The 27,090-nt window shown below is 43.7% G+C and overlaps 3 protein-coding genes across 3 annotated transcripts; 1 reads left to right on the plus strand and 2 right to left on the minus strand.

The window, feature by feature from the left end:
* Window positions 1–1,681: 1,681 nt before the first annotated feature.
* Window positions 1,682–2,614, minus strand: LOC123605429 (olfactory receptor-like protein OLF4). The gene has a single exon (XM_045492299.1). The coding sequence runs from the start codon at window positions 2,612–2,614 to the stop codon at window positions 1,682–1,684; it is 933 nt and encodes a 310-aa protein (XP_045348255.1).
* Window positions 2,615–11,078: 8,464 nt separating this feature from the next.
* On the minus strand, window positions 11,079–12,057 carry LOC123605430 (olfactory receptor-like protein OLF4). Its single transcript, XM_045492300.1, has one exon. The coding sequence runs from the start codon at window positions 12,055–12,057 to the stop codon at window positions 11,131–11,133; it is 927 nt and encodes a 308-aa protein (XP_045348256.1). The 3' UTR covers window positions 11,079–11,130.
* Window positions 12,058–21,561: 9,504 nt separating this feature from the next.
* LOC123604917 (olfactory receptor 7A17-like) lies at window positions 21,562–22,431 on the plus strand. The gene is made up of 2 exons (XM_045491063.1): window positions 21,562–21,913; window positions 22,199–22,431. The coding sequence occupies exons 1-2, from the start codon at window positions 21,562–21,564 to the stop codon at window positions 22,429–22,431; spliced, it is 585 nt and encodes a 194-aa protein (XP_045347019.1).
* Window positions 22,432–27,090: the final 4,659 nt, after the last annotated feature.

Raw genomic sequence — 27,090 nt, forward strand, 5'->3', positions numbered from 1 at the left:
GGAAAGAGGTACGAAATGGATGATACTGGTAGTGTCCATTCACCATCTCTCGGCATTTGTGACAAATATTAAGAAAAGGAAGTTATTTTGTGTAACAATGGAAAGAATCATATTAGCAGCTAGCATGAGAAGTTTTCTAGCAGAAATGGGAAGATAATTCACTGATAAAAGATAGAAGGCACTAAGCAATCCTGCACCTCAATGAATAAACCCCCTCAGTTGTGAACACCATCTTCCGTGCTTTAATAAAGAGGTGCGTAGCGTGAACTGGGACATTGAAAAAAAGAGAGAACTATTTTTTGTGTAGCAAAATGAGTGTTTCAAAATTTTGCCTCCTCATATTTATGGTCATGCCGATACTAAGAACATCAGGTTGATCTATTTATTCAAATTTGTCTTTCTAAGTACACTCCACTGGGAGATGAATATTTGCTAATCAGGTTTGCCAGTGGCTATGGGAGGCTTTCTGGACCCCGAACTAAATAACCAGGAGACCGGTTATAAAGCACAATAGCATGTTTAGCATAAGTGAAATTAAGCTTTAGATTTCTGGGGCATCGAATTCAAAGACAACCATGTGAAATAAACATATTGTTTATTATTTACATAAACATATGACTCAGCTACCCTCAGCCATAAAGTATCTCTTCAGAAAGTCGTCGATAACCTAGATACTGACACATAAGTGAATCAGCTTTTCCCCTTCAGCACATAAATTCTACTCAATAAAATTCTCCAGTGAATCCTCAAACACCTAGCCACTCTGGTCATGGGCCTTACTAGACCCAGGTCCTTCAGCAGCACTCTCTCTGTCTCCCTCTCCAACTCTCTGTCCCCCTCTGAGACATCCAGAAATGGCCCTTGGGCATCCCGGTGCCCTCCAGCTTATGTGAGTAATACATTTCCGTTTTTAGAGTTCTCTGATAGGTGGTGCTGATGTGTGTCTTGTGATCACAATAAGAACCCAGGGACCTGTGCAGTCACAGCAGAGGCCTGGTCAGGGAATGGTCTGTGGGAATGTCCAAAAATACACGGGTGCAGGTGAGTGCCCGGGCTTTCCTGACTAAGCATTGGTGTCAATAGCCTGAGGTTTTGGTGATTTGGTCAATAGCCTCAGGTTTAAATGGAACAGTGTTAGAATCCACATCATCAGGAGGAGTATTAAATGAAGTGAAGGAAAAAGACCGATAGACTCAAGGTGGAAACTGTGGTTTTGTATTCTCCTTGGCAATAAAATTATGGAAATGGCTTCCTGATCAAGTGTAGCTTTATTCCATAAGAAGAGTATAAGTCATGATAATGATCTCAGGAAATCTAGGGGAAATTTACCTGGCATGGTTTAAGTCATTTGAAATGAAATTAATTTTAAGAAATCCAACTACTCCCATGTGAAATACAGAAATTTCCAGGCATTCATGATCCAAGGTTGAGGAAAACATTGGTGACATATGAAAATAGACAAAGGGGAAACTGTCTGTATATCAGAAACAGCAGAAGCTTAATAAAGTGATTTACTTAAATGTATAGAGAAGTTGACATAAAAAAAGATGGAAATTCCAGCAAATAAACAGAAGGAGCAGATGCCACTTCCACAGTCTAATCAAAGAATAACTAATTCTTGACTTTGAAGCTTTGAGACTTGCAATCATGGGCACGTCTTCAGCCCTAATATGATTGGCCCTCACATCAATGAAATCCCAATGATTCTTTTAAGAACCACCTTTAGGTCTTTGTTCCTCAGGCTGTAGATGAAGGGGTTCAGCATAGGCGTGACCACCGTGTACATCACCGAGGCTGTTGCACTTGAGTGTGAGCTCTGGGTAGCAGCAGAGCTGAGGTACACACCTAGGCTCGTACAAAAAAATAAAGATACAACTAAAAGATGAGATACACAGGTGGAAAATGCTTTATACTTGCCCTGAGCTGATGAGATTCCAATTATGGTGGAAACTATCTTAGAATAAGAGTAAAGGATCCCAGCAAGGGGACCTCCAGCCAGCAGCATAGCTGCAAGATACATCACCACGTTATTAAGAAAGGTGTCAGAACAGGCAAGTTGGATCATCTGATTGAGTTCACAGAAAAAGTGGGGGATCTCTACCTCTGTACAGAAGGACAGGCGCAACACCATTGAAGTTTGTAACAAGGAATGCAGGACACTTGTGATCCAGGACACCAGGACCAGCAGCCCACAGAGCCAGGGGTTCATGATGACCATATAGTGGAGGGGATGACAGATGGCCACAAACCTGTCATAGGCCATCACAGCCAGGAGATAGATGTCCAACCCTGAAAAGATTATGAAGAAGTTCATCTGTGCGATGCAGTCCTCATAGGTTATGACGTTGCTCTGGGTCTGGATGTTCACCAGCATCTTCAGGACGGTGGTGGAGGTGAAGCAGATGTCTACAAAGGACAGGTTGGCCAGGAAGAAGTACATGGGGGTGTGGAGGTGGGAGTCAGAGCTGACGGCCAGGATGATGAGCAGGTTGCCAAACACAGTGATCAGGTACATGGAGAGGAAAAGTCCAAATATGAGGGGCTGCAGTTCCGGTCTCTCTGAAAATCCCAGGAGAAGAAATTTTGATATCCGTGTAATATTTCCTGGTTCCATGAGGTTGCACTGACCCCCAGAAAGAGGCAAAGGACATCATTAATTTTCACATGAACAGTTTACTCACATAGTTGAAATGCTACCATTTATATTGTGCAGTCAAGAAGTTCATTTCGGTATCTTGTCCCTTTTGTCCCCAAAGGATTGTCCTTTTGAAGAGATTCCCTCCTGTTTCACCTCAGCTTAGGTGTTTTGGTCTCATTCTCCACACTCCCCAGCAGAGGTCATGCATTTTACTATTTTACTAAGAATATCTTTCCTGCATTGGAGGAATGTGTGCTGATTGTCAAACATATTCCAGGCATTGTGTAGGCAATGAGCATGGGGTACTGAAAAACCAAACACAAGTATCATCCAATGATGGAGAATGAATAGAAACAAATAGAAATACTAATAAGACATTAGAGGGTGTCAAAGTGCTATGAAGAGAACAAAAGTAGATATAAAGGAGAGCGTGGATACGAGTGTCGTTGTGTAATTGGTATTTGGTCAAGACCCGTGACAGGTGACATTTGAACAGAGACTTCAGTGAAAGGAGGGCAGGATCTGCAAGCATTTCTGGGGAAGTGTGTGCTGGCTGAGGGAATGGCCTCTGCTAAGACCCTGAGGATCATACTACTTGGAGCTATTGGGGTCCAAAATAGGAAGCGTTGTGTGAAGAGGAGTAAACAGGAGAGAAATCAGAGATGGTGTCAGGCAATTTCAAAGAAATGGGTGGCTTCATTGCTGGGTCCCCTTAGAGGGAAAGGAGTCACTCACCCACACTACATACTGCTTATATTTTAGAATGTATCTGCAAAGCCTCCTGTAAATTGACAAGGAGCCCTCCTGAATATTCTGTGCTGATTGAGTGCTGGCTTCTGTATTATTAGAGTCAACTTAGAATATATTAGCTAAGGCACCCCTGCTCTGGAAACGGATCCCCCTCCACAAGACAAGACACACACACACACACACACACACACACACACACACACCAAATCATCACTCCTTGAGCTGTGTTCTTCAATGAGTTCTCACCTCCAGCCCCAATAATTAAGCTCAGAGTGGCTATAAACCAATGTGGCCAGATCCATTATCATTCATCACAAATGATGTAAAAATGGTACCTGAATTCCAATGATTGTGTTTCTTATGGACAAATACAATTGACAGGTCAGACTGGCATGCTTATTTTCTGTCCTGCATTTAAAGAAAAACAAACCATCTGCTCAAAATCAGAGAAACACACACACACACACACACACACACACAGAGAGAGAGAGAGAGAGAGAGAGAGAGAGAGAGAGGCAAGAGAGTGAAATGAAATTGAAGTGGTACAAGAGATTTCATGGTTCATATGGTCACTGAAACCTGAGGGGCCGTGAAGAAGAAAGAGCATCTTGAGGTCTGACAACATTCCAAGTCTTGTTACCTCCTTGATGCCCAGCAAAAATAATAAGGAGCAAAATTAAATGTGGTCAGAAGATGAAATTAGTGGGTTGTTCAGCGTGTGGATCGCCTTACAGACTGAATGCTCTAAGAGAAAAGTGTGCTAAGGGAATAAATCAACCCTTCGGCACAGGAAATATGCAAAGCACAGCAAAAGTTGGGCAGGTAATAATGAAGCAGTAGGAGACTTGGTTTTTTTTTCTGTGCCTGGTTCATATTTTTTGACCCCCATTGGATGTCCTGTGATCTTAGAGAAGGTGGATAAGTCCCTTTCACTTTTCAGATGTGGCATCTTTTCTTTGTTTTTCCTGGCCTTTGCGTTTTGACCTCTCTCTTGACAAGGGTAGTGGGCACACTCTGGTCCTGTTTCCGGTTTGCACAACACCCAAAGGTTTATTCAGACCTTGCTCTACAGAATTCTGCACACACCGTGACAGTCAGTCTAGGCTCTGAATCACCGTCTTCATAAGATTTCTGCCTGAGCCTCTTACACCACACACTTATTTCATTCTACTATGACTCTGCCATATAAGGCAAGTACCAAAGGAACAGGGCCTTCTCTGACCTTGTCCACTGTGGTTTTTCAGGAAGGCATGGTCAGCCAAGCCCATGACCATAGAGATCTCCAGGTTCTGGGCTAGGCTGGTGGCTGTGCGGTGACCTCAAGTGAATGCACCTGGCATTGATTCCCTCTGACCATTTCCTGCTGGACCTGCTGGGCACCCGGAATCACGTGGCTGGGAGCTCTGAGGGTGACGTGTCCATTCACGTGGCTGGGAGCTCTGAGGGTGACGTGTCCATATGGCTGTCTGAATTCCTCCTGGATGGTTATCGGTGGCAACTAAACCCTCTCCCTGCAGAAGATGGTGGGAAGGAGGCTAGTATGAGTCATCCAGCCAAGCTTGGGACTCTAGAAGCAACAATCAGGTCGCATCACCCCCAGTGGCACAGGCAGAGGGACTGCACAGAGGAGACATTTATAGTGTCCTTTGTTCATGAGGCATGTTTCCCTCCTGCTTGTCCAACCTACAGCACATGATTTCCCTGGGGGACACTGGTCTGGACACAAAGCAAGATTTCCTGGAGATTCTGTGTTCCCAATAGACCAGGTTATAACTGCGTGACCCCTGTGTTGATTACTCCTACCTTGTGAGTTCTGTCGCTCCCAGAGTTCAAATATCCCAGCACCTCATCCCAACCCTGATTTTAACATTTTCCCAAAGTCTAAGACTAAGCAATCAGTCTGGATTAGATCCTTGGATCTCCAAAATGTTCGCTTATGGTGGAGACCTGAGCCGAAATCAAGAGTTGTTCGCTTATACGACTGAACCACCCAGGTGCCCCCAGATATTCATTTCAATGTGTTGTGTATAGATATGGCCCCCATTAAGGGATTCCTTCTGCCACATTGATGTAGGGCTTTTTTTTTGTTAAAAAGTTTCTTCTGGAAGAAATGATATTTTTTATAATTTCACTGAGAAATTCTTCAAGTATTCAAGAATATAAATTGAGCGTTGACCATGTTTCAGGCAATGAGCATAGGGTGTGGTGAAGAACGTAAATCCCTAGAATCATGGAGAAAAAGTATATAAGCAAACAAGAGAATTCTATAACTTTTCAGATGGTGAGGGCTGCTGTGAAGAAAAGAAAAGCAAGAATAAGAGGGAGCCAATAAGGCATTCTGTTTCAGTGATTATATAGGCAAATTCTGCAAACAGGTGACATTGTAACACACAACACATATAAGACAGAAAGAATTATGTGGGAAGCCTTTACCTGGCAGAGGGAATGGCCAGTACAAAGGCCCCAAGGAAAGTATTGTTTCAAAAGTTCAAGGCAAAAAGCAAAGCCAGTGCTACAAGGGCAATGAGCCTGATGGAGACTGATGACAGACGCTGTCACACATGTGAGGAGTGAAGTGGCCTCTCTGCTACAACTGTGATCTCAAGGCACAGGGCCGTCCTTGCCCACGCTACGTCTCCCTCTATATACATCATGGTCTCAAGGCATCCCATGAGTTGCCGCAGACCCCCTTCGTGGTGCCTTTTCTTGACTGAGTTCTGGCGCCTGTATTGCATCATCTTGGGATTTCAGAGCCCTGACCCCCCTTTTTTTTACATATGAAATTCATTGTCAAATTGGTTTCCATACAACACCCAGTGCTCATCCCCACAGGTGTTCTCCTCATTACCCACCACCCAGCCTCCCCCTCCCCTGCCCCCATCAACCCTCAGATTGTTCTCAGTTTTTAAGAGTCTCTTCTGGTTTGGCTCCCTCCCTCTCTAACTTTTTTGAGGACTGCTCACCCTTCACCAGTCACAAGACACCATGGCCTCCTGGGTTGTGTATTTCCCTGTCTTCACAGACTCACCATCCCGGTTATGCTGGGAATGGACACAACCCAAGGAGGCCAGATCAGCCATCTTTTCCCTGCAAAGTATAGAAATGGTTCCCAGAAATGCCAGTTCTTAAGCCTCCCATGGACAAATGAATTTGAGGCTCCATATTGGAATGGCAAGTTTCTGCTGTGATTCACACAAACATAAAAAAGTCTGTTCAACAGACATCAAGGTAGAGAGTGGTGGTGGTGGTGAATGAAACGGATGAGGCAGAGCAATTATCTAAGAAACTCGTGTGGTTCCTGAGACACTGGGAGGTAAAATAAACTGCCATTGCCTAAATAGTAAGTTAAAGGAATAGAATATGGGAGATCAACGTAAGTGTGAGCATCCACTCTGTGAAACTGACACAGCCACTGAATAAATACATCACTTAATCAAACAAACAAATGAACACAGTGATCACCAGCCCTGCACTAGATTGAATTGGCTCTCAGGTGAAGACAGGTCAATGAACTTGGCTTCCATTCCTCTGACCCTCTCATCCACGGCACACTGGGCCGTTGGGCTCACCTGGCTGGGGTGTCTGACAAGGTGTCCTTGTGACAAGTCTGAATGCCTCCCCGGACTGCAGATGGTAGGGACTAACGCTCTGTTCTCAGCTGAGACAGCAGGACGGAGTAAAGCATGGGCCCCAGCCGTAATTAGGGCCTGGAAGAACAGAGGGAGACCTTGTCCCTTCCCATCCAAGGTCGCACAGGCTGACAGGAGACCAGAAAGTATTTACAGCTCCCTCTATCCACTCATTAGGCTCATTTCCCTCTTGGTACCCCAGCCTCTGATCTCATATTCCCAAGTGGAAAACTGCCCTGGACACAAGTATTTTTTCCTAATGACTCTCGGTTCCCAAAAGACTAGGTCAGAGACCAAGTGAATGCAGTTCTTTTTTTCCTCCCCTTTTCCCTGAACTTGGCCCCTTCCAGATGTGTAAATCGTCTGGCACCTTATCTCGGCCAAGACACACTTTACTCCAAGTCTAAGACCAAGGAACCCTCCGGGATTAGTTCTCTTCGTCTTCTAAGCATTGCCTGTCCTAGGGACCCAGATGTAGCATTTCCAGTGCTGTCTGTCTGTCTCTTTGTTTGTTTTTGAGAGAGAGGGAGAGAGAGAGCATGAGTGGGGGAGAGGAAGGGAGGGACAGAGGGACAGAGAGAAACTTTTTAAATGTTTATTTATTTATTTTAAGAGAGAGAGAGTCAGAGAAAGAGGGAGAGAGAGAAGTCCAAGCAGTCTCCATGCTCAGTGCAGAAGCAATCTGGGGGCCCAGGTCCATGACCAGGGGGTCGTGTCCTAAGCCGGAATCAAGACACAGAAGATGAACCCACTGAGCCAACGAGGAGACCCAGTGTCTACTGTTCTTAGCAACAGCGCCACTAGGAATCTACCCAAGGACACAGGAGTGCTGGTGCACAGGGGCACGTGCACCCCAATGTTTAGAGCAGTGCTTTCAGCAACAGCCAAATTATGTAAAGAGCCTAAATGTCCACCAACTGACAAATGGATACTAAAGTTGTGGTTTATACATACGATGGAATACTACATGGCAATGAGTAAGAATGAAATCCTGCCATTTGCAGCAACATGGATAGAACTAGAGAGTGTTAGGCTAAGTGAAAGAAGAAAGGCAGAGAAATACAGATACCGTATGTTTTCACTCATAGGTGGATCTTGAGAAACTTAAGAGAAGAGCATGGGGGAGGGGAAGGTGAAAAGAAAGTTAGAGGGAGGGAGGCAAACCATAAGAGACCCTTGAGGGCTGAGAACAAACCGAGGGTAGATGTGGGGTGGGGGAGAGGGGAAAGTGGGTGATGAACATTGAAGAAGCCACTTGTTGGGATGAGCACTGGGTGTTGTATGGAAACCAATTTGACAATAAATTTCATATATTAAAAAAAAGAAAGAAAGAATAAAGCAGAGAAATGACTTCCTCTGATAATAAACATTGGGTGCTACCGAGATTGGCTTCAAGACACCTTTTCTATCACTTGTTTTATAACAGGTTAAAAGCTGTCATTTGGTCCCTTGTTATAAAATGGTCCTTAAATATAACAGATGTATTGAGATCTAGTTATGTACTACAATGTGAGCTTAACATCTCACAGGGAGTTTGGATTTAATCTTTATAAAATCTTATCCCTGAGGAGGTATAGTTATGAACTACATTTTACGATGTATAAATGGTGCTTGGTGATGTCTAGTCATCTGTCCAAATTTAATATCTGAGTATGTGGTGTCCCTTGAGTTTGATTCTGTCAAGATGCTTCTGGTTCTCAATCTTGGGGTCGTGGTTCTCAGCCAAAAATGAATTTTCCCCTGGGACGTCTGTCAAATCTGAAGGGAACCTGCCAAACACCTACAGTCCACAGGAAAGCACCCCAAAATACTGTTATCCTGCCACCAATGTCCACCAATAACAGTGACAAACCCAGCTGGACCATCATATCTCCAACTTCACCGTGCCTGTGAATCCACACAGATCCCACTACAAGTGCAAAATCTTAGGGATTCTGCATTTCTCCAAGCTCCTGGGTGATGCCGAAGCGCAGGTCTGAGTCTGCAAACCACTGTTTGATTAGCAAGAAGATGATCCTGTGTTAGAGATAAGCGTAGGTAGCGTGAAGCCTTCTGCACCAAGTACTGTCCTTGCGTGCCTGTAATTGTGAAAGGATCGTGTATTCGCTCATTCTTCTGGCTGTGTGAAATCTGTGTTTATTGCTTTTGTAAGTGACCAAAATAATACCCTGATGAAAAAGCCTTTACAGTAAGAATAAGGCACCATCAGATATGCCCACATCCTAATCTCCAGTCCCTTTCACATGTTACTTTTTTTTAGAGCAAAGAAGGATTTATGCAGCAGATTGAACAGGCTGCTCGTCAGCTTGGGCGACTCTGTAGGACGTGCCCATTTGTGCGGAAGAACTGGGGACCCTGACCCACATGACTGGCAGGACATGCAGTTCTTGGGTGAAGCGTCCTCTGGTCAAGCAGGTGGAAGAGATTTCAGAGCAGAAAGGACGTATTATATAGATGGTACTGATACTGTGCATTTGCCATCCCATGGGACTTGTGACATATATCAGGAAAAGGAAGCTATTTCGTATAACAACGAAAAGAATCATATGAGCGGGTCACATTAGAAGTTTCAAGCAGAAACAGGAAGATAATTCAGTGATAAAATGTAGAAGACACTAAGCAATCCTGCGCCTCGATGAACAAACTCCCTCAGTGGTGAACACCGTCTTCCATGCGTTAATAAATAGGTGCATGGCACGAACTGTGATTTTTTTTAAAAATGAGAGAAATATTTTGTGTGTCACAAAATGAGTGTTTCGAATGTTTGCCTCCTCATATTTATGGTCAGGCCGACACGAAGAACATATCAGGTCGATCTATTTATTCAAATTTGCCTAAGTACACTCCACTGGGAGATCTAGATTAGCTAATCAGGTTTTCCCAGTGACTATGGTAGGAATTCTGGACCCAGAGCTGAGTAACAGAATACAACCAAGAGACCGCTTACAAAGCATAAGGGCATGATTAACGCAAGGGACTGAAATGACGTATTTTCTCCGGGTCCATTTCGAACACAACCATGTTGAATAAACATATCATCAGATGTGTTCCACAATCACCAGATAAGCCCTCGGCTACCCCCAGTCACAAAGTACCGCTTCAGGAAGCCCTTTATAAACTAGAGACTGACACATGAGTGAATCAGCTTTTCCCCTTCAGCCCACACATTCTACTCAATACAATTCTCCAAGAACGTGTGAGCCCAACACCAGCTACCCACCCTGGCCGTGGTCTTTGAGAAAGCCAGATCCCTCAGCGGCGCTCTCTCTCTCTCTCTTCCTCTTGACCCTCTCTCCCCTTCTGAGACCTCCCAGAATGGCTTTTGAGCATCCCATGTGCCCTCCAGCATACAAGAGTAATAAACCTGGGGTTATTAGAGTTCTCTGATAGATGTTGCTGACGTGTGTCCTGCAATCACAATAAGAACCCAAGGGCTGGTGCAGTCACAGCATAGGTTGTGGTCAGGGAAAGGTCTGTGGGAGTGTGGAAAGCACATGGGCGCAGGTGAGTGGTTGGGCTTTCCTAGCCAGTGCGGGGTGTCAATACCCTGAGGCTTAAACGGAACAATGTTAGAGTCTACATCATCAGGTGGAGTCCTAAAGGAAGTGAAGGAAAAGACTGAGACACAAGGTGGAAACTGTGCTTTTGTATTCTCCTTGACAGTAAAATGATGGAAATGGCTTACTGATCAAGTGTAGCTTTATTCCGTATGAAGCGTATAATTCATGATAATGATCTCAGGAAATCTAGGGGAAATTTACCTGGCATGGTATAAGTCATTCGAGATGTAATTAATTTTCAGAAATCCAACTAGTCCCATGTGAGATACAGAAATTGCAGGCATTTGTGACCCAAGGTTGGGGTAAACTTTGGGGATGTCTGAAAATAGACAAAGGAGAAACCGTCTGTATTTCAGTCACAGCAGAAGCTTAATGAAGTGAGTTCCTTAAATGTAGAGAGAAGTTGATCAAACAAATGGAAATGCCAAGAAATACATAGAAGGAGTAGATTCTACTTCCACAGTCTGATCAAAGATTGGCAGTTCCTGGCTCTGAGGATTTGAGCCCTTCAATCATGGTCATGTCTTCAGCCTTTGGATGATTGGTTCTTATATCACTGGATCCCAAGGATTCTTTTCAGAGCCCTCTTTATGTCTCTGTTCCTCAGGCTGTAGATGAAGGGGTTCAGCATGGGCGTGACCACCGTGTACATCACCGAGGCTGTGGCACTTGAGAGTGAGCTCTGGGTAGCAGCAGAGCTGAGGTACACTCCTAGGCCCGTACAATAAAATAAGGAGACAACCGATAGGTGAGACGCACAGGTGGAAAATGCTTTATACTTGCCCTGAGCTGATGAGATCCCACGTATGGAAGAAACTATCTTAGAATAAGAGTAAAGGATCCCAGCAAGGGGACCTCCAGCCAGCAGCATAGCTGCAAGGTACATCACCACGTTATTAAGAAAGGTGTCAGAACAGGCAAGTTGGATCATCTGATTGAGTTCACAGAAAAAGTGGGGGATCACTACTTCTGTACAGAAGGACAGCCTCAATGCCATTAAGGTGTGTACCAAGGAATACAGGACACTCGTGATCCAGGACACCAGAACCAGCAGCCCACAGAGCCGGGGGTTCATGATGACCATGTAGTGCAGGGGGTGACAGATGGCCACAAACCTGTCATAGGCCATCACACTCAGGAGAAAGTCGTCCATCCCTGCAAAGGTTATGAAAAAGTTCATTTGTGTGATACAGTCCTCATAGGTTATGACTTTGGTCTGGGTCTGGTAGTTCCAGAGCATCTTCGGGGCGGTGGTGGAGGTGAAGCAGATGTCTACAAAGGACAGGTTGGCCAGGAAGAAGTACATGGGGGTGTGGAGGTGGGAGTCAGAGCTGACGGCCAGGAGGATGAGCAGGTTGCCAAACACAGTGATCAGGTACATGGAGAGGAAAAGCCCAAACATGAGGGGCTGCAGTTCTGGTCTCTCTGAAAATCCCAGGAGAAGAAATTTTGATATCCGTGTAATATTTCCTGGCTCCATGAGGTTGCACTGACCCCCGGAAAGAGGCAAAGGACATCATTAATTTTCACATGAACAGTTTACTCACATAGTTGAAATGCTACCATTTATATTGTGCAGTCAAGAAGTTCATTTCCGTATCTTGTCCCTTTTGTCCCCAAAGGATTGTCCTTTTGAACAGATTCCCTCATGTTTCATCTCAGCTTAGGTGTTTTGGTCTCATTCTCCACACTCCCCAGCAGAGGTCATGTATTTTACCGTTTTACTAAGAATATCTTTCCTGCATTGGAGGAATATGTACTGAGGGTCAAACATGTCCCAGGTATTGTCTAGGCCATGAGCACGGGATACTGAAAACCAAAAGCCACTATAATCTAGTGATGGAGAATGAATAGAATCAAATACAATTATTAATAAGACACCACAGGGTGTCAAGTTCTATGAAGAGACAAAAGCAGATATAAAGGAGAGCGTGGATATGAGTGCTATTTTGTAATCAGTGTTTGGTCAAGACCAGTAAACCAGGTGACATTTGATCAGAGACCTGCAGGGAAGGAAGGCAGGAGCCCAGAGCCTGTGTGGGGAAGTGTGTGATGGTAGAGGGAATGGCCTCAGCTAAGGCCCCGAGGATGATACCACTTGGAGCTATTTGAGTCCAAAACAGGAAGCATGTATGGGAAGGGGAAATGAGCAGGAAAATGATCAGAGATCGTGTCAGGCAATTTCAAAGAAATAGGTGGCCTCGTTGCTGGTTCCCCTTCAAGAGAAAGGAGTCACTCACCCATACTATGTACTGCTTGTATTTTAGAATCTACCTGCAAAGTCTGCTGTAAGTTGACATAGAGCTCTCTAGAACATGGTGTGTTGATTGAGTTCTGGCTTCTATATTATAAGAATCACCTTGGAATACATTGGACCATGTCTCCTGCTCTGATGACGGATGTCATTTCACAAGGCACACACATACACATACCCCAAATTAGTGATCCCTGGGCTGTGTTTTTACCATGACTTCTCACTCGAACCCCAACAATTAAGTTCGGAGAGGGTATAACTCAAGATGCGCAGATCCATTATCATTCCTGCAGATGATGTAAGTTTCCCATGAACAAATAAAATTGACAAGTCAGACTGGCATGCTCATTTTCTTTCCTGTATTTAAAGAAACACAAACAATCTTCTCAAAATCAGAGAGAGAGAGAGAAACAAGAAAGTGAAATAAAATGGAAGTGGCAGAAAATATCTAATGGCTCAGGTGGTCGCTGACATCTGAGGGGCCGTGAAGAAGAAAGAGCATCCCTGGTTCTGACAACATTCCAACACTTGTTACCACCCTGATGCCCAGCAAAAATAGTAAGGAGGAAACTTAAATTCAGTCCGAAGACAAAATTAGTGGGAACTTCAGGGCGTTGCTCACCTTACAGAGTGAATGTTTCAAGAGAAACCTGTACCAAGGAATAAATCAACACTTCAGCACAGGAAATATGCAAAGCACAGCAAAAGTTGGGGAGGTTATAATGAATCAGTAGAGGACTTGTTTTTTTTTCTGTGCCTGTTTCAATTGGATGTCCTGTGATCTTAGAGAAGGTGGACAAGTCCCTTTCACTCTTTAGATGTGGCATCTTTTCTCTGTTTTTCCTGGGCTTTGTGTTGTGACCTTTTTGGCCGAGTGTTGGGTACACTCTGGTCCTGTTTCTGGTTTGCACAACGTGCAAAGTTCTGTTCAGACCTTGCGCTACAAAATTCTGCACATACCATGACAACCATTCTGGCTCTAAGTCACCATCTCCGTAAGATTTCTGCCTGGAGCTCTTACACCACACAAACTTTTTTCGTAGTCCTGTGACTCCACCATTATAAGGCAAGTACCAAAGGAACGGGGCCCTCTCTGACCTTGTTCACTATAGGTTTTCAGAAGGGCATGATCAGGCAAGTACATGGCCATAGAGATCTCCACGTTCTGGGCTAGGCTGCTGGCTGTCAGGTGACCTCAGGTAAATGCGCCTGGCTTTGATTCTCTCTGACCCTTTCCTCCGGGTCTTGCCAAGCTCTCAGACTCACCTGGCTGGGAGCTCTGAGGGAGAGGTGTCCATGTGGCCGCCTGGATTCCTCCTGGATGGTTATTGGTGGTGACTAAACTCTGTCCCCACACAAGGCGGCAGAACGGAGGCTAGCATGAGTCCCCCAGTCAAGCTTTCGACTCCACAGCAACAACCTGGTCCCGTCAGCCCACGGTGGCACAGGCAGTGGGTGTGCACAGGAGGAATTTATAGTTTCCTCTGTCTGTTCATGAGGCACGTTCCCCTCCCCCTCCTCTTTGGAGCAGCACGTGATTTCCCTGGGGGCCACTGGTCTGGACACAAAGGAAATTGTTCTGGAGGTTCTGTGTTCCCAATAGACCAGGTTATAACTGCGTGACCCCAGTGTTGAGTATTCCTTCCTCATGAACTCCGCTGCTCTCAGAGCTCAGACCTCCCAGCCGCGACTCCCAACGCTTAGGTCAATGTTTCGCCCAAGTCTAGGACTGAGCAATCTGTGTGGATTAGTTCCCTTGGATCTCCAAGCTGTTGGCTTGTGTTGGAGGTACAGTCCTGCCATCTACACAACATTCCGGTTTTCCTTTTCAACAAGGAGGAGAAAAAAGCACCTTGATACGGACCCTGAGCACTACATACCACAGCTTCATGACACATTTGCACACTTTTAGGACTTTCATTCCACATCACAATTAAGAGCTGCTGTTCAGCCCCTCTTTGTAAAGAATTTTTTAATTATATGAAATATGGTGAGATTTTTTTTCTTGCAGTATAATATGAGCTTGGAATAGAAAAGTAAACAGGTTCTTCCCGGTAGCTTTGAGAAGAAATCAGGCCTTGCAATCATTTTCATTTTAGACCAAGGTGAGCCACTTCTGGGTTCTGATCCATCGAAGGTAAGAACATAAATGCGTTTTAAAACACCAATGTAGTTATTTTACATCAGCGTTAGGACTTAACGACAAATGTTGTTCCAATGAAATGTTGTTAAGAATCTGAGATTAGGGTTCTCCCTTCATTCACGGAGTTTCCCCTGGGTAAAGGCATTTTGCATCGTAATCTCATCTCTAAGTAGAAAAGGAGATGTAAAATCAATTTACAGATTTTCATCCTCTTTAGCTGGTAGAGAATTTCTCAGTACGTAACTGCAAGCATGCTTCAGATTTTGACGTCTTGGAGGCATTATGACAGGAAAAGTAATTCATCCTTTAAATGTATGTCTATCATTTATGTCTATCTTGAAATCTTTGTGTGTACACATCTTCATTCTTTTAAATGCATATTAATTCAAACATTTACTCTTTTAATACCTACACCTGCAACTTTCTGTTAAGTTTCCTTTCAACATAAAATAAGAGATTATGTCTGGGTTTAAATTTAAAATGAATAAAGATGGGGCTCTTGGATGGCTCAGTTGGTTAAGCACCTGCTCTTGATTTTGGCTCAGGTCACAATCTCACATTTTGTGAGTTCAACCACCATGTCAGGGTCTGTGTTGACGTGAGGCTGCTTGGTATTCTCTGTCTTTCCCTCTCTCAGCCTCTCCCCACACCTCTCTCTCAAAATTAAATGCATAAACACTAAAAAAAATTTTAGGTGAATAAACAAACACACAAAAAAGCAGAATGAGACCTACAAATACAGAGGAAAAAAAATCATGGTTTGCCTCAGGGTTGTGGGGGGATGGACAGAATGGGTGAAGGGCAGTGGGAGATACAGGCTTCCAGTTATGGAATGAATGAGTCTTGGGGAAAAAAGGCACGGGGTATGGAATACAGTCAATGATACTGGATGGGTCTGTATGATAACAGACAGGAGCTACCTCTGTGGCGAGCACCGCGTAATGGGCAGAGAAGTTGAATCACTGCGTTGTGCACCCGAAACTAAGGCAACATTCTTGCCAACTATACTCAGATAAGATTTCTTTTAAGTGAGTTTGTGTTTATGTACATATGCGTATAGGTGTTTATTTGAAAAAACACATGCAATATATACGTACAACTTTGCCTCTGAACATTTTCTTTGGACTCAACAAAGCTAACTATAATTTAAATTAAGAAAATAATAAAATAAAATACAATTTTGCTTCATCATATTAAAGGACATCTAGAGTCTGAGATCATATTCTAAAGTCATTCTATCTATTAAAGTTTGTTGTTCCATGAAGACTTCTCTTGGAGACGCGTATTTGGTGAACACTTGAGTAAGGAAGTGACTGTCGTACACATTGTGGACAACAAGGTACTAAGAGACCAGGATCCTAATGAGGAGAATAAAACCCATCTATACGACACATTAATATATTAAGTGTCCACTATTAAGAAGAGCAGTTAAGATACTGATATACAAAGGAACTTTGGACATATAAATGAAAAAAACATAATCTCACAGAGCCTGATGAGGTGCTTGAAATTGTCAACCACAAGATCGTGACCTGAGCCAAAGTTGGACGCTCAACCCACTGAGCCACCCAGGCATGCCAAAAATAGAGTTCTTTTAGAGATACATAATAAAATATTACAGATAAGAAACCAAATAGTTTGTATTTTTAAATATTTTTATTTATTTTTAGGGGGGGAGAGAGAGAGAGAGAGAGAGAGATGGCCTGAGCTGGGGAGGGGCAGAGAGAGGCAGAGACATAGAATTTCAGCTGTCAGCACAGAGCCTGACATGGGGCTTGAACTCAAGAGTTGTGAGATCATGACCTGAGCCAAAGTCGGATGCTTAACTGACTGAGCCACCCAAGCACACCTTCCATTTATTTATTTCAATTCAAGTTAGTTAACATACAGTGGAGTGTTGGTTTCACGAGTAGAACCCAGTGATACATCACTCACATATATCTCCCATTGCTGGTCCCAACAAGTGCCCTTCTTAATGCCCATCACCCTTTTAGCCCCTCCCCCCACCCACGTCCTCTCCAGCAACCCTGAATTTCTTCTCTGTATATTTGAGTCTCTTATAAATTGCCTCCTTCTCTGTTTTCATCTTACTTTTCCTTCCCTTCCCCTATGTTCATCAGTTTTGTTTCTTTAGTTTCACACATGAGTGAAATCATATGATATTTATCTTTCTCTGATTGACATATTTTGCTTAGCATAATACACTCTAGTTCCAACCACGTTGTTGCAAATGGAAGATTTCATTCTTTTTGATCACTCAGTAATATTCCATTATATATATATAGATAGATACATATGCCACATCGTCTTGATCCATTAAAGGAGCATATGTACCCCTATGTTTCTAGCAGTGTTATTAACAATAGCCAGTTATGGAAAGAGCCCAAATGTCCGTGGATTGATGAATGGATAAAGAAGATGTGAGTGACCTAAATTTTGATCATGAGTTGCTCGCCTATCTCGCTACCTCAAAAGCATCATAGTCAGACCACACTCACATTTATGCCCCAGGAATTCACTCTACCAGACGGTAGAAAGAGGAGGAGGAGGAGGAAGAGGGGGAGGGGGAGGAGAAGAGGAGACACTGGAGATGGCGGGGCTGCGTCCCCGAGACAAGTCAAGGTTTTGAACTTAAAGAGACCTACTCCAGGTGTGTTCTTGCTTCTTAGAGCTGGAGAAAAGTGTAACTCCGAGCTGAGATAACGTGCTAGGAGATGTACATAACGGGAAGAGGGCAAGTTCAGGGAAAAGGAGAAAAAAGAAAAGAACTGGCTTCACCTGATCTCTAACCTAGTCTTTCGGGAACTGAGATTCCTCAGGAAGAAACCCTTTATGTCCAGAGCAGCTTTCCATTGGGAACCATACGCTTAGAGGTTGGAGTAACAAGAGGGAAAGGCGCCTAATGAGCAGATACAGGGAGGTGTAAATACCCTCTGATCTCCTGTCAGCCTGTGCCACCTTGGACAGGAAGGCGAGTGGGTTTTGTCTGTTTGTTCTGAGTCCTAATTCTGGCTGGGGACTGATGCTTCAGTCCCCCCTGCTGTCTCCGCTGAGGACAGAGCCTTCGTCCCTGTTACCTGCTGTCCTGGGAGGAATTCAGTTTCACACGGAGACTTTCCTGTCAGACACCCAGCCAGGTGAGTCCAACAGCCCCGGGCACCGTGGATGACAGGGTTGTCCGAGAACATTAATCCATCATCACCTGGGGGCCAATTCAACTTAGTCCATAGCAAGTGATCACTGTGTTTATTTGCTTGCGTAAGTAACGAATGTGTTTATTCAGTGACTGTGCCAGTGTCGCAGAATGGCTGCTACGAACACTTTTGATAGTCCTTCATATTCTTTATCATGAAAGGGATGCTCTAAACATCCTAAGATACACAGACCTCAGCACTGGGCGGGCTCTGGTCAGGATGTCCATAGGCAGAGACGTAGAAACCCTGCATTAAAAATATGAATATTTGTAATATAGCTGCTTTCAGGTCCTGCCTTTAACCTGTAACACCCACTTTTCCACCAGCAAATTCAGTGTAACCCCAAGACTACCCGCTTAAAAGTCCAACCACAGGGCACCTGGGTGACTCAGTTAAGCGTCCTACTTTGGCTCAGGTCATGATTTCACAGTCCATGAGTTCGAGCCCCACGCCAGGCTCTATGCTGACAGCTCAGAGCCTGGAACCTGCTTCGGATTCTGTGTCTCCCTCTCACTCTGACCCTCCCCACTTGCACTCTGTCTCTCGCTCTCTCTCAAAAATAAATAAACATTAAAAGAAAAGTTCCAACTACACACAATGTAACACTGCTCTAAGTTTTTTACCCAGGTTCCTGGGTGAAGAAGACATTTCCTGTTGTTTCTTAATCTATCCCTCAGTTTCAGCAAATGTCATATATTTGATGACCTTTCTGATTATTATATGGCCATATGCTATACCCCCTCCCCTGCTTTTTTTTAGCATTTCAAAAGATTTCCTCAGATCATTGCTTCTCAGTCGACTTTGGAAACATTCTTTGACCATAAAAATGTTTAACTTGATTTAAATATTCCTATCTTCTTACTGCTGAGTTTCTTGCTTTATTTTAGTGGTTTTTCCCACCTGCAAATGTTATACGCAGTTTTCTTGATGTTCGATATATCGTATGGTTACATTTACACTGAAGTCATTCCCCTCTGGTGTCGGTAATGTGTCTGAGGGAGAGGACCAGTTTAATGTTTTTCCAGATAGATATCCATTTATTCCAGCTGTTACTTAGCAATTCATCTTTTTCCAACGAAACTGAAATACGACCTTGCCATATAGGAAATGTCCTTATACACTGAGACCGAATTCCTGATTCATTCAACAAATAATAACTGAGCATCTGCCATGGGCCAGAACATTCTAGGGACATTATATGTCATATTCTTTCATGGTGTTTCACAATTTAGTTATTAATCTGGGTCGGTATTACTAACAGCTGCTATTTTTACCTGTTCCAGTTTGCTTTTATTTTTCATACAACTTTGCTTATGACAGTTGTTTCCAGGGTACTATTTTAACCTGGTTTCCAGATCCTTTCATTCTTTCCATTCTATAACTTCTCATAGTCTTATATCTTTTTATAGTAAACATATATTCAACTAAGTTGGTGAAAAACAGAAATGAACAGAGAGGATGAAGTCCCTGCTCTTCTGGATGTTACAGTGTAGCATTGAGACTGTCATGATGTGGGCAGGATTTACAGAGCATGGTCTGGGGAGTCCTTTGCATGTTGGATGAGATCCCGAATGAGGATTAGAGAGTGTCCATTGGGTTTGAGAGAGATCTTTACTCAAAGCCCAGGAATATCAATGAAAAGGTGCCACATAAGAAGAGGGAGAAAGGAGCTAACCTCATCCCCTATCAATCACGTAGAAATAAATCAGTCATATAATGATGCAGGAGGTACAGGAAAATGTCTTCTAGGCTTGATATAAAAATGCCCGACTTTGATTGTATTGGTTTATCCCTTTGCTCGTTTTTCTTGATGTATAATATAAACGGATATGTTAACATTTATATCTATTTATATTTTTATCTATATAGTTTTGTACAAGTACACCATGAATATATCACTATCTGTCTTTTAAACAAGTGTGTTTCATTCTCTTATTATTTTTGCTGGGCATCAGGGGATGTAACCAGGGGAGAAGCAAGGGAGATAGTTCTTCCTCACAGTCTCTCAGGGACCACCCCAGCTTATGAGATCATTGCTCTCCCTCATCGGTTTCATTCCCTCTGTATCTCACTCTCTGTCTCTTTCATTTACTGAGCAGACTTTGTTACATTGGTGTAAATCACAGCGGAAAATTTACATTCCAGTATGGAGCTCCATGGTGATTGGTCCATGGGAGGCTTAAGAATTAGCATTTCTGGGAACCATTTCTACACTTTGCAGGGGAAAGATGGCTGATCGGGTCTCCTTGGGTTGTATCCATTCCCAGCATAACCAAGAATGTGGGGGCTGTGAGGACAGGGAAATTCACAACCCAGAAGACCACGGTGTCTTGTGCGTGTGTGACTTGTAGAGGGTGAGCAGTCCTCACAACAGGGGCCAGGACTCCTCAATCCCAAGGTGACACTATACACGGGCCAGAACTCAGTCAAGAGCAGGCACCAAGATGGGGATCTATGTCGATTCATGGGATGGCTTTGCAGCACGATGAATACAGAGGGAGGGGCAGTGTGGACAAGGATGGCCCTGTGCCTTGAGGTCACAGTTGTCGCAGAGAGGCCACATCCCTCCTCACATGTGTGTCAGAGTCTGTCATCAGTGTCCCTCAAGATCATTTCCCTTGCTGCGCTGGCTTTGCTTTTTCGCTTGAACATTTGAAACAAGTACCTTCCTCAGGGCCTTTGCACTGGCCATTCCCTCTGCCAGGCACACACTTCCCCCAGAATCCTGTGTCTATGTCTCTGTCTTACATGACGTCTGTGTTCCAATGCCACCTGTGTACAGAATTTGCCTAAATGCCATTAAAATAGAATGCCCTATTTGCTCTCGGCTTTATCCCTGTTTTCCATTTCTTCACAGCACACCTCACCATCCAAAAGGTGAGATAATCAAAAGATAATTGTATCACAAAGATAATTGTATAATTGTCTTCTTTGCTTACATATTTTTTCTCCATCGCTGTAGGGATTTTTGTTCTTTAGCACTCTATACTCATTGTCTAGGTATTGCCTGAAACCTGGTCAGCACTCAATTTATATTCCTGAATACTTGAAGCATTTCTCAGAAAAAGTATAAAATACATGATTTCTTAGGAAAGAAGCTGATTGACAATAAAAATATATCAGATGTGGCAGCGATGATTCCCTAAAGGGGACCATATCCGTGCACAACATATTAAAAGGAATTTCTGGACTGCAAAATAAAAAAAAAAAAAAGAATAGTTGCATTTCAATTTTGTGAGTAATACAAATTTGTGTTTTTTTATTTCCCTCTTTCTCAGAGGTCACCTCCACCACATGGAACCAAGCAATGAAACACAAATTTCAAAGTTTCTTCTTCTGGGATTTTCAGAAGAACCAGGAATGCAGCCCCTCATATTTGGGCTTTTCCTCTCCATGTACCTGATCACTGTGTTTGGGAACCTGCTCATCATCTTGGCCATCAGCACAGACCCCAACCTCCACACGCCCATGTACTTCTTCCTGGCCAACCTGTCCTTTGTAGACATCTGCTTCACGTCCACCACCGTCCTGAAGATGCTGGTGAACATCCGGACTCAGAGCAAAGTCATAACCTATGCAGGCTGTATCACACAGATTTATTTTCTCATACTCTTTGCTGTACTGGACATCTTCCTCCTGAGTGTGATGGCCTATGACCGGTTTGTGGCCATCTGTCACCCCCTGCACTACAAGATCATCATGAACCCCCGGCTCTGTGGGCTGCTGGTTCTCGTGTCCTGGGTCATGTGTGTCCTGCATTCCCTGTTACAAAGTTTGATGATGTTGCGGCTGTCCTTCTGTACACACTTGCATATCCCCCACTTTTTTTGTGAACTTAATCAGATGCTCCAACTGGCCTGTTCTGATACCTTTCTTAATAACGTGGTGATGTATCTTGCAGCTGTCTTGTTGGCTGGTGGTCCCTTCATTGGGATCCTTTACTCTTACTCTAAGATAGTTTCCTCCATACGTGGGATCTCATCAGCTCAGGGAAAGTGTAAAGCATTTTCCACCTGTGCATCTCATCTATCGGTTGTCTCCTTATTTTATTGTACGATGCTCGGCGTGTACCTGAGCTCTGCTGCTACCCACAGCTCACGGTCAAGTGCCACAGCCTCGGTGATGTACACGGTGGTCACGCCCATGCTGAACCCCTTCATCTACAGCTTGAGGAACAAAGACATGAAAAGGGCTCTGAAAGCATTCTTTGGGAAGGAGACCCTTGCATGGCCAATCGTCATAAGATTGAAGAAAGGCCCATGATTGCAGGGGTCAAAGCCTCTGGGTCAGAGATTGTGGTCTTTATTCAGACTGTAGATGTAGTATTCCTCTTCCCGTTTATTTCCTTGTCCTCAACTTCCATATGCCATGTATGTAAGTCACTCTATGAAGCTCTTCTCTCTCTGATATCCTACAGATTTTTCCCTTGTATTTCCCACTTTCTGAATTTTATTTCCAACCATGGATCTGAATTATTTGGAAATGTTCATTTACCTTGAGGCAACATAGATGTTTTTAAAAAATAATCTTTCTCAAACAATTGCATCACACCAAATCATTTTTCTTTCATGTGTTTTTTTAATGCCACGATTACCACTGGTTAGCTCTCTGTATGTCTTAGGATTGGTGGGCAGAATTCGGTGGGTGATGGGCTAAATGGGCAATGGGCATTAGGGAGGGCACTTGTTGGGGTGAGCACTGGGTGTTGTATGTAAGTGATGAATCACTAAATTCTACTCCTGATACCAACACTACAGTACATGTTCACTAACTAGAATTTAAATAACAACTTGAAACAAACAAACAAAAAGAAGTGTCACGATTGATACGCCACCTATGGAAACAACCACACTTTATGACAAATATATATGATTTTAAAGTAGAACAATATCTGAGACTATGTTTTTTCACTTATATGTCTGAAGTTCCTTTGTATATCAGTATCTTCACTGCTCTTCTTAATAGTGGACACTTAATATATTAATGTGTCGTATAGACGGGTTTTATTCTCCTCATTAGGATCCTGGTCTCTTAGTACCTTGTTGCCCACAATGTGTACGACAGTCACTTCCTTACTCAAGTGTTCACCAAATACGCGTCTCCAAGAGAAGTCTTCATGGAACAACAAACAGATAGATAGATTGACTTTAGAATATGATCTGAGACTCCAGATGCCCTTTAATATGATGAAGCAAAATTTTACTTTATTTTTTTTTTCAATTTAAATTTTAGTTAGTTAATATACCCTGCAATATTGGTTTCAGGAGTGAATTCTGTGATTCATCACTTACGTACAACATCTAGCGCCCATCCCAATGAAGCGGAGTTTTAAATCGCACATTGTGCTCTTTAAAATATTTACTCTTCATGCTGTACGTCTATTCATTGGACTATGGAGGATTGGTGGCCAGGTGTAAGGCGGCTTATCCAAATGGGGGAAGGACTGATTGACATTTTTCTACTTTTATTGAATTATCTCCTTGATTCTTCCTGAAATCTTTACGCTGCCTTTGGTATGACTCCCTTCATTGTTGTAAAAGAAATATATCCCCCTTCCTTCTAAATTTTGTCATAACCATGAAAGGGGTGTCGAATGGTCGTTATCCTCCATTAGACATGTTTCTCAGGCTCAGGATTCCATTCATCTTCTATGCTCAAGGGATGACATAAGAGGGAGCTTGCATTCCTGTCTGGTCATGTGAATCAGGGACACCAGTTTTCCAAGACAATAATGCATACATTTTCAATCTTTCCTGGCTGTGGGGAAATACCCTCAACGAGAGGTAGTTGTTTTGTTGTTGTTTTTGTTGTTGTTGTTTGTTTGTTTTTTAGAGAGGGGGGGGAATGAGCAGGAGAGAGGGGAAGAGGCAGAGAGGGAGACAGAGATAGAATCTTAAGCAGGCTCCAAGTTGAACGGGGCTTGATCTCATGACTGTGAGATCACAACCTGAGCCGAGCTGGCAGCACCGAGCCTGACGCAGCCCTTGAACCCACAAGCTGTGAGATCATGACCTGAGCCGAAGTTGGACGCTCAACCGACTGAGCCACTCAGGAGCCCCGACTCTACATTGTTCCTAAGGCTCATCCATGATGTCATGTGTGACCACGGGGCACTTCTCTTCTGAACAAGTATATGATCAGTTAACTCGATTTCTGAGTGCATTTTTATCTTCTGTTTTACAGGGAAAAAAAGGATATCAAAAGTGAATGATTTTAATTTACATTGAATGTTCCTGTATTCATACATGACACTTTGCTTTCTTCCTACTGAGAAGAAAAAGCTCCTGTCACGACTCAGTATGAATCAGCTACCTCTGCTCTATATTTCACACTGATCCGTACGCTGCTAGATTTTTTTCCCTTCTAACTAATTTAGTGGGGGTATAATCATGTGCTATAAACTGCATCTATTTGGAACGTATGATTTGATGAATTAAGGGAGCCATACAAAAACTAAAGTACCTACTGCACATTCCTATTTGATGTTCTTCAAGAAAATGCACAACCTTGGTGACTTCTTAATCCAATTGTTAAAATGTAATCTCCCTGGGCCTCAGCTTCTTTATTTCTGAAAGTAACTTGGGACCCTAAACATAACTTCAAGTGGATGTTGCAAGAAATAAATGAGGTGTGCGGACATATTTCATTGAGTCCGAAGAAAATGCTCAGCTGTAAAGTTGTATGTATGCATATATGTGTGTTTCTCTGTATACATTTTTATTTCAAATAAACACACCTACACATGGGTACCCCAGCACAGAATCATTTTTAAAAATATTATTATCTGAGTGCACTTGGCACACAATGTGACACGAGTTTCGTGTGTACGACGTAGAGATTCAACTTCTCCGTACATTATGCGGTGCTCAGCACAAAGGCAGCTGCTGGCTGTCAGCCTACCAGGCCATTGCAATATCATTGACTATATTCTGTCCGGTGTGCCTTTGATTTCCGTGACTCATTTGTTCCACAACTGGAAGCCTGTACCTCCCACTGCCCTTCACCCATCCTCCCCACCCCCCTCTGACAACCATGAGTTTATTCTCTGTATTTATGGATCGGATTCTCCTGTTGTGTGTGCTTGTTTTTTCTTTTTTTTTTTTTTTTAATTTTTTTTTTCAACGTTTATTTATTTTTGGGACAGAGAGAGACAGAGCATGAACGGGGGAGGGGCAGAGAGAGAGGGAGACACAGAATTGGAAACAGGCTCCAGGCTCTGAGCCATCAGCCCAGAGCCTGATGCGGGGCTGGAACTCACGGACCGCGAGATCGTGACCTGGCTGAAGTTGGACGCTTAACCGACTGCGCCACCCAGGCGCCCCTTGTTTTTTCATTTTAAGCAGACTCAATGGGGCACCCGAGTGGCTCAGTTGGCTGAATGTCTGACTCTTGATTTCCCCTGGGGTCGTGGAATTGGGTTCCCCGCCACACTGAGCATGGAACTTGCTTAGGATTCTCTCTCTCTCTCTCTCTCTCTTTCTCTCTCTCTCTCTCAATCTCTCCCTCTGCCCCTCCTCCACTCACACATGCTCTTACTCTCGAACAAAAATTTAAAAAATGAACACAGACTCATTTATGACCTCTTATTTTATGTTGAAAGGAAATGAGTGAAATTTGAAGAGTGTTGATATAAAAAGAATAAATGTTTGAGTTAATAAGCAATTGATAGAATGTAGACATGTAGGCACAACAAATAAGTATAAACAATAGACATACATTCAAATACATTTTTACTCTCCAAAAATCTTCCCTTTGTCTCCAGACCAGTGTCCTCCAGGGAAATCATGTGCTGTAGGTTGGAGAGGCAGGAGGGGAACGTGCCTCATGAACAGACAGAGGAAACTATAAATATCTCCTGTGTGCCGTCCCTCTGCCTGTGCAACCTTGGGCTGATGGGACCTGGTTGTTGCTTCTGGAGTCTGAAGCTTGGCTGGGAGACTCATGCTAGCCTCCTTCCTGTCATCTTGTGTGGGGACAGAGTTTAGTCGCCACCAATAACCATCTGGAGGCAATTCAGACAGCCACAAGGAGACCTCTCCCTCAGAGCTCCCATCCAGGTGAGTCTGAGACCCGGCAGGATCTTCAGGAAAAGAGTAGGGAGAATCAAAGCCAGGTGCATTTACCTAAGGTCACCACACAGCCACCAGCCTAGCCCAGAACCTGGAGATCTCTATGGTCATTTGCTTGCCCGATTACTTAATGACCTCGTGGATGATGTTACAGAAAGGATTGCACATTGAACTCAGCCACACATGGGTGATTGTTGCCAGTGAAGTGATGGGAGGGGAGGCAGGAAATACTTCCAGTAAAAGTAGAACACGTCCAGTGAGTCTTGCAGTTGAAGGGAGTAGGAAAATTAGGGATGGAGGGATGCGCAGTGAGGTCAGGACATTTCCTTTTTGTCTGTAAATGAGGAATCCTGGGGGGTGCCTGGGTGGCTCAGTGGGTTAAGCTGCAAACTCTTGATTTCGGGTCAGGTCATGATCTTATGGTTTGTGAGGTCCAGCCCTGCATCGGGCTCTGGCTGACAGCTCAGAGACTGGAACCTGCTTTGGATTCTGTGTCTCCCTCCCTCTCTGCCTCCCCCGTTCACACACCCTGTCTCAAAATAAATAACAAAACATTAAACAAATGGGGCATACTGGGCTACGTTTCCATATTGATGAGACATATCTAGACCAATTTACTGCCTGCCTATACGACCTTGCAACCTTAATTCGTGAGACATATATTTTCACAGCGTGCTCTTACTCTGGATATTCGTATGACCGCCATGATGTGATGAGTAAAAACTATGGTTACCTAGCTTTGATTTGCAGTGATTTCATTATCTACGAAGTTGACTATATTTGTGGGTTAGTTATTCCTTGGTGGCCTCATTTACGCATTGTCTCTAACGGGTCTTTGCATGTGTACAGGGGA

Source organism: Leopardus geoffroyi, chromosome A2 (assembly GCF_018350155.1).
Source record: "Leopardus geoffroyi isolate Oge1 chromosome A2, O.geoffroyi_Oge1_pat1.0, whole genome shotgun sequence".
NCBI lineage: Eukaryota > Metazoa > Chordata > Mammalia > Carnivora > Felidae > Leopardus > Leopardus geoffroyi.